General features: G+C 36.7%; 1 protein-coding gene across 3 annotated transcripts in view; it reads left to right on the top strand.

Annotated features, from left to right (window-relative positions):
- vwa5b1 (von Willebrand factor A domain containing 5B1) overlaps window positions 1–8,600 on the top strand; it is a 39,776-nt gene that overhangs the window by 7,788 nt on the left and 23,388 nt on the right. For 2 of the 3 annotated variants that reach the window (XM_015037928.1, XM_015037926.1), the window contains exons 2-7: window positions 498–657; window positions 742–903; window positions 2,704–2,929; window positions 3,725–3,879; window positions 5,315–5,446; window positions 7,223–7,347. In XM_015037928.1, coding sequence (XP_014893414.1) covers window positions 519–657; window positions 742–903; window positions 2,704–2,929; window positions 3,725–3,879; window positions 5,315–5,446; window positions 7,223–7,347 — 939 coding nt within the window. In that variant the 5' untranslated portion in view covers window positions 498–518. The remainder of the gene's footprint in view (window positions 1–497; window positions 658–741; window positions 904–2,703; window positions 2,930–3,724; window positions 3,880–5,314; window positions 5,447–7,222; window positions 7,348–8,600) is intronic. The other variant, XM_015037927.1, reaches the window with a different exon arrangement.

An 8,600-nucleotide genomic window follows, 5' to 3' on the forward strand; every position in this document is an offset into this window, starting at 1 on the left:
TTTTTTTTGCGTCTATTTTATTTTCCCCCAAAAAAATTTGCCCCCCCCCCCCCACACACACACACACACACACACTTGTTCGTATGGAGCCGGGGCTGAGTATAACAGGGAGTCTCTAAGAATCCACCCCCCACCCCCTTCGCTCACACATATCGTTCAACCAGACAGCTATTTGTAATCCATAGGGGGCCCCAGAAATAGTTTGGAAACCAATGGGGGGTTCCATGAGAAAAAGTTTGGGAACCACTGTCTTAGGCAATGTTTGGCTCTATCAGCAGAACAGAACAATTCTCTCAAGGTTTTGGCAGATTTAGCATGGCATTTTAACTAACTGGGAATTAGAAGCACCTGACTGGTACTTTCTATCACAAATCCTATGTAAACAGCAAAGGAGAACGTTTCTTTTGTTCTCACTGTGTGAAGTTTTAAAAAAAAAGATCCAACAATTTTCCTATTTTAATCAAATGTACGGATTTGGTTCTGTTTACTTTTCAAAGCAGAATCCTAAAGCCAGCAGGATGCCTGGACTCATTAACAAGGAGAGCCAGTGTGCTCTGCCCCTCAGTGTGTCTGACATCACCTGCTGTGTCAGGGGTTATACTCTGGCTCTGACGGCCTCTATGACCTACGAGAATATTGAGGATCACGCAATTGAGGGTAAGCGAGACGACTGCATGCCACAGACACATTGAAGCAATTCAAACCTCTGAGCATCAGTCTTTTCTTCTTTCTTCCCTGAAGGTATCTTCATATATCCACTGGAAGAAAATTCCATTGTTGTTGGGTTTGAGGCTATGATATCCAGTCAAATTATAACCCTGCAAATAAAAGGCAAGGCAAAACTTGATGATTGTTATCAGGACATCTGCCACACCGCTAACGGGGGTCTCCAGAGCGGCACCGGTAAGGCTGAAGGGACTCAGATCAATATTGTTATATGAGCTCAGTCCTCTGTTTGTGCGGCGTACAGGGGGTTTACTGTGATGAAAGCGCAGAACTGCACAATCGAAGTCTGAGGATCTTTTCCAGCTCTGTAAAGTGTTTATGTTGATCCTAGATCCCTCTCTGTACTGTCTGGTTCAGTGTTTTGCAGCAGGCAAGTCATAATCTAATGAAGCTACTGAGAGACATGGGTATTATTCATACACAATACTGGTGAATGCATTAGCAATGCAGCAGGGAAAATGAATATTACACTGCAAAATCCTTCCTGGTATATCTGTGATGAGGCTTTTGACATGACATTTACAACAGATAAGTCATCCACATGTGCAGTAAAATCAGATAATCTGATAAATTCATTTACATGTAATAAAATATAATGAGAAGATTTGGAAACATGAAGAAAAGTTGGGGAAAATTATATAAAAAGAATTGAAGAAAGGCAAACTTTTGAGTATTTAGAAAGCAATTCTACCTCCCTGAGGAGAAATTAATGTCAGGTGCTTTATTTTTTATTAATAGCCTGTAAAGACATTCCTCTTTTCCATGGAAACACAAATGTATTTCATGGCGACATGAGGAAAAAAGATCTTCACAACCTCAGTTTTGCTAAAAATACTGATGACATTTGTTAAATATATATTTATAAACTTCTGAATGTTCCAGAAGTGGGACAAAAACTATATATTTTCGCAAGATTAGCAACAGTGGAGTCAAGAGGATAATAATAAGAGTCGTTAAGGAGCCAAAAACCTCTTGTAAAGAGTTGTAGAAGAACCTGAACTTAATTTGTACTGTTGCTTAAAAAATAAAAAAACAACCCAAGAAGTAACACACTCAGCTGCAATGCCACCTCTCTGCACCAGACTCCACTGCTGAAGAGAAAACACACTGGAGGTTATTTAAAGTTTGCTGCAGCAACACCAACATTTGGTGGTGTGAAGATTATTTCACACTGAATTTACTGAGATATTATTAATAATGTGAATCTGTTACCATGATTCTGAGGATGAAACAAGGAACATATATAAACAGAATATAGTCTGACAGCTGCTGGAAGGAGGGATCTATGCTGATGCTCCTTTGTGCTCTTAGGATGCAGCAGTCTGTTACTGAGTGACAGATTGCCTTGAGCAAAGCCAAGGAAATGCTCAACTGGTTTCAGAGAAAGAAAATAAAGCAGCTGGGATTTACTACATAATATAATATCATCATCAACATCTTCTGCTATTTAAATACAATCCGTTTTCCCTTTGGCCTCTCACTTTATTGCCAATAACATGAAATACTTTATGCATGGACAATGATTTCCTTGTATGTGAGGATATTTTTGGATGTTACCAAAATCTGATGAATAAGTGTCCTAAATATGTTTACTGAGAAAAATGCTGAAATGCTCAATGCTTATTTTTCTGTCTGTAATTATATGAATATGCTCTGTCATTTCATACTCAAAGAGAATAAGAATGGCAAATATTGGATTAATTTTCAGAGACTGCAAGCACCATTAATAATTCAGCCCTAAAGGGTTTCTAAAAATTCACCCAGCTACTATTTTAAATCCATCATTAGACATATCTTTAAAGATCCATTTGCAGACCAATTAGTTTTTCTGTCTGCAAAACAAAACTGTGCTGTAACAAGGAAGTTGTTTGAAAGCAAAAAAAAAATAACCAAAGAATCCACTATTAAAGTTTACTTTAAAATACATTTACAATGGTTTTTGACACAAAATACTATTTTATCTTTTCTAAACTGGAGCTACAGGGAACATACTGGTGGATGAGGACTTTGAGAGGACTGTGCTAGTGGTTAACCTTGGAATTATCCCCCCAATGGAAACGGTGCACATCCTGGTCAGCACGTCATCTGAGCTCACCACTTTGCCCAGCGGCGGGATCAGGGTCTCATCCCCACCGGTTTGCACTCCTCGGGTACAAAGGACCATCAACGAGGAGCAGGGATTGTCGCCGAACTTCTCCCGAACGTAAGAGATGAAAACCAGATGACAAACCAATGTGTGTTAAGATTACATTCTGTTGAGTTTTAAATCGAGGTTTAACAGTTATTTTCAATAAATCTGATTATGATGAGACTCACATTAAAAGTACTTTTAGATAATAGCAATCTTTAAGATGATATTAAACGTATTTTTCATGAAATCATTTTGGTTTTTTGAACACTTAATATTATAATCTTCTTGAATGTTGTGTTTTCATTCACTGTAAGCAAAAATACATATATATATATCATATTGATAAATAGAAAATCATCAGTACATGTGCAACTAATTGCAACACACTGTAAAAATGCTAAACTTTACCAAGCATTTTTTTTGTCTAATTTCTAGTCCAAATATCTTAGAACACTTGAAATTTGACTCAACTAATTTACAAGTAAATTTTAAGCAAAATATAGAAGTATATTTTAAATTAATAATTCCTTAATATTGATGTTTTAGTTCTACTGGCAGATTATTTTACTTCTAATGTGAGAAAATGTCTTTTTATTGGTGAAATAATCTGCTAGTGGAGCAAGTACTTTTTAAAAATCTACATTATAAAATTGTTTAATTAAAACAAGCTCATATTTCTTGCTGAAAAATTAGTTAATTTTGCCTTATTTCACATGCTAATATGTTAGCCCCAGAAAGTGTATGCACTAAGTGGATTCAGTTGCTGAAATACATAAATTTACCGAAATACATACATTTCAGGTAAGATATTGAACATGACTGTTGTGGCGTGTTAAAGTTCTTGAAAAACATTATCTATATTTTCAGTCGTGAAAGACCCACTTGTGCCTCAAGTCCTCACGATCAGAATCCAAACGCCTCTCCACTGTGGCTGGCAGCGCTGCTGGAGGACGAGGCCATAAACTCCATGGACTATGAATTTAACTTCCAGCTGGAGATTCGAGCTCCATACCTTCTAGCAGGTTAGATGATTTATCTCTTTTGTTTATATGCAATTATTGGAGGCTCTTAACATCTGTAATATAAAAACTCCTACAACATGGTGACACTCTCCGTGTTGCATATGTCTGTGCTTGTATATTTTGTCTAAAATGATCAGTTTGATTTTAGAGGATTCCTCAGTTACTTAAAAGATTTCTGTTTTACACCACTTCTCTGCCTCAGACAGATAGACTTTATCCCCAAGAGAGACATTCATATATCAATGTAACACCAACAGTCATGCAATAATAAAAACACTAAAACTAAAATAAAATAGATGCACCTATCCTAATAAAAATACGCTGTTGAGGACACCAGAATTTTTTCTCGATATTTGCTGAATTTCTCAACTTACTTGGGAGGTTTCTGCATATCTACCATCAGTTTATTTGGAGAAAAAGACATCAGTGATCTCATTTCCTTATCTGAATCATAAGAAACTGTAAGGGAAAGTGTTTGGTGGTGAGCTGCACAAATACAGCTCACTGCCAAACATGCTTTTGCTGCAGTCAGAGACAGTCATGCAAACAAAATTCAAAACCAAGTTGTTGTTTTTTCTGAGCTGATCACTGAGTCTCTGACTTGCAAAGTGAGGAAGTCACAACTTCTCTGTCTCCCACCAACCAGATTAAATTTGCAATTTTCCATGGTGTTTGCTTTAAGGCTGAAATGATTAATTGTGTTGAATCAGTTGAGATAATAATAAACTATTTAAGTAATCAATTAATCATTAACTGGAGTGACTCAAAGGAGGCCATTTGCTCCTTTGAGCAAGAGCAACATATTCAGAACAATATTTAAGCTAAAATCGTACAAAATGTTGCATTTAAGATGCAAAAAAATGTAGATATGTTTTACTCCAAACACCCCGAGTGCCATACTTTTAGCTCCGCCCAGTTCAAATTGTGGAAACAAGTTGACATATTTTTCTTATTGACTATTAATAAAATAATAATAAACAGATCAGTCCAACACTGTACTTATATTAAGTCGAACAGAAAAGGTTGAGCTTTTCGCGTGTTATGAGGATTATTTTTATAGCTGCAGATGCGTCCTTTGATACAAATGATCAAGGAAAGCAACATTATTGCATTTCAAAAAATAAAATATTTATAAGGAATCTCATTATTTATTTGCATCGTTTAATGCATTTTTAATACTGAAAAGGCTTAAATAAAATCACCAGAATTTTCCAATCATCAGAATAATCCAATACTAAAATAATCTTTATTTGCAGCCCTAATTATATCTTCCACAGCTTTTAATTGAAACTGCACAGGTAAGTTTGTTGAGTTGTCGATTGTTAACGCTGCTTCCTCTATGTGTGAATTCCTCTGGAAATGTGTGCCCAGGATGCTGTTAGCGACTGGAGTAATTGCCGGTGTTTCAGAGCCACTTGTTGTTTGCTCTGTGTAGGAGTGGAGAGCCCTTCTCACGCCATCCGAGCTGATGCAGACCCTCTGGCTCGCTCAGCAACCAGCGTCGTCATCACACTGGCTGACAAGTACACTTACGACTGCCCTGTCGAAATACTCATCTACCCCAGCGGTGAGTTTATAACTTAAAACTCAGCTCTGCTCTTAGGCTTTTATTCATTTACAAGTAAAACATTCTGAAATTGGCTCTTAGTTTTTTTTTTTTCTTTTACACAATCAGATCAGCAGCGAGGTGACTCACTTACCTTTCTTAGAGTACCTGTCCAGGAAAAATAAATTGCATGCCAGCAGAGTCCCTCTTCATGGTGTAGGAGTACATTGCCAAGGTTTTTCCTCCTGTGGTGCTCTTTTTTTGTCCCTCAATGCCGTCTTGATCTCCAGGATGTGTGGGCTGGTTGTCTCCCTGAGGCAGGAATGAGCCGTGGACACACTGAGCTGATGGGCCTCTTATGAGCACTTTGTTCACAAGCAGACCTGTGGTCAGTCCGGGACAATCTAATTCACAGCAGACTTGTGCTGCTGTTTCTGCCACAGCATGGAGGTTCAGCTTCAGCCAAGGGATGAAGGAGACAGAGCTGTGCTTCAAACATTCACACATAGCTTTTAGCAACAGCATTGTGTTTCGATTACTGACAATACAGTGCGAAAAGTAAGACCTTAAAATGCATTATTGTTGACAAATATTATGCATATTTCTAGTCCAGGTTTAAATCTCATGATAGTTCTTCTAAAATTAAGAAAAAATGGGAAAGGAGTGGCAAAATTACCTCCACAAGAAATTCTGGCATAAATGCATAACAATATTTACCAAGGCTAATGTAGATGCATCAACATTAATATTTGAGCTGATGAAGTGAAAATTTATACATTTAAAGAAGGAGCAAGTCAGAAGAAACATCATATAAGCGTGAATGTCTAGGAAACCAACACACTGCAAAACCACAAAATCTTACCAAGTATTTTAAGTCGTTTCTTGTGCCATTACCCTACTTGAAATAAAAAAAAAACTAACTTACAAGTAACTTTTCAGCAAGAAGGAGCTACTTTAAAGTTAATAATTCCTCAGTATTGGTGAAAAAGTAATAGCTAATACTTTTTCAGCAATATTAAGAAATTATTGACTTAAAACAGGCTCTTATTTCTTCCTGAGAAGTTACTTGTAAATTAGTTATGCCTTGTTTCAAGTGTGCTAAGATTTTTTGCACAAGAAAATACTAAAATACTTGGTAAGATTTTATGTTTCTGACCAGCATCTTCACTCTGAGCTGCACTGGGATGCATAAACATGTTCCTCTCTCCCAAGTGAATGGCCTAATTGCCTTTGCCTTTGCATTAGCCAGTCAAAGGGGGTCCATCGTCCATTGAGGTGCTGGGCTCATACAATATGGAGGTGTGTGGAAAACAAATATTTCTAATCTTTAATGAACTGAAAGAAATACTAAGTTAGAATTCATTCAAAATGATGAATTTTGAATGAATACAGAATAAAAAAGAAAAATTATAGAAAAGTTTCTGCTTTAAGCTGGTGAATTTTTGGTTTAAGCTTCAACTGAGTGACAGTGTGAAATTTTTATTATTTTAAAACCTGGCAATGATCCAAATGTTATTTTATCCTGATTTGTAAAACCTTATACTTGGAAGAGTGTGCCGACTGCAGCTCTCACTAAATCTTCATCCTTTCCCTTAACAAGAAAGAGAGAAACTTAATCCTTTTTCTCGTTTAGTTTTCTTTTCTTTAGCCACACTGTGATACAATTAATTCCACAATCAGCGTGGGCGTAATTCTGTGCTTTTGGATTACCTCTTTACTCCCCAGTGAAGCTTTCAGTCACAGAAACTGACAGTTTCCATCTTGATGTCTTTGCTCACCGCCGCTGTGCCACATCAGAGCCCCATGTGCCGCACGTTCTTCTCGAGAATGGAGACATGACGCAGGAGGAGTACGACGAGTATCTTCACAGTCGGAGTGATTTCATCAAAGCAACCAAGAAGGACTCCAGCAATCAGAGGAAAGTGAGTGTGTCGCCATCATTAGCTCCCTCTACTTGAACTGATGACAACAATATTATACCCATTTCTTTTCAGAAGGCGTCAACATTAAAGCTAAGAACTGCAGCAGATGTTTTTTAAAAGATGGATTTATGTTATTTTAATTATAGTCTGCAGCAGACTGTAATCCTGATATAATCATGAAACATCTGGGAGTTACTTGTGTAGTTGAATACTATTAAAACTGTAGACATTTTTGGAAGTTTGTAATAAAACAATATAGATAATTCAGTTCATTCAGTGTCTCATAAATGTTATCCCCCTTATCGTCTATGTAAAGTTTCCGTTAAGATTTTATGTTTTGCCTTCCTGAAGCTAATATGATATTTTTCTGAAGTCATCAAATTATGACTTATTTTACATTTGCTGAGGCCTCCATATTCAATTGGCTGAATACAAACGAGCCTTTAAAAATGTTTTATCAATAATTAATTCTCCCTTTCACTGTTAAATTTTAAATGTCTCTGCAAATGCAAATTAGACTGTTATAATTTATTTTGTCAAGAAATTAGACTTTGTTAGGAATTTTTAAAAATAGTTTCTGTGAACTCAGAAAGTCTTTTCTAGTACATTTTCGATTTTTCAAACTCAGAAGTTTCCTTGTTTTTTAGTGGAAATTTACTCATTTTTTTCTATCTGCAATGGCCCTGTTGTATACCACTGTTGATAGGAGTAGTAGCCATTTTGAAACACGAAGTTCGCCTTAAGTTATATCTGGGATCAGTTATAGTTTCTCCCAGTTTCCCTCTGGGAAATCTGCCTTCAGAGCAGTCCAGTTGATTTTAGTACAATGTTTAAGGGACTATCATTATTTCTATTTCTTAAGTGAAATCACCGTCTGAAAACTGCTTTCTGTGTTTAGTCAGGTTATCTTTGTCTGAAAATATATGTGTATTTTGATGATCTGAAGCATTTAGATTTGACAAAGCAAAACCTGGAGAATCCCTGTAATGGGGATAATCCTTCTTGACAGCTTTGTGTTCATCAGTGCCATTGATGGAGGACACACAGGAAAGTGCTCCTCCACTTCCTGAAGTGCCTTGTTTGCTGTCAAGGCTCCTTCAATCAGAAGGGAAGGCTCTTTAGGAAAGAACCCTGAAAGACACAGGAACTTTAACGAAGGATTTTAATCAGAAAGGGACAAGAAGAGCAGATCTAATTTACAGTAACATAAGAAGCTATTGATTTCTTCAGGCATTACATCGATTTATCACTAT

This window comes from Poecilia latipinna, unplaced genomic scaffold (assembly GCF_001443285.1).
Source record: "Poecilia latipinna isolate Pla-1442-1.1 unplaced genomic scaffold, P_latipinna-1.0 Scaffold424, whole genome shotgun sequence".
NCBI classification, from domain to species: domain Eukaryota; kingdom Metazoa; phylum Chordata; class Actinopteri; order Cyprinodontiformes; family Poeciliidae; genus Poecilia; species Poecilia latipinna.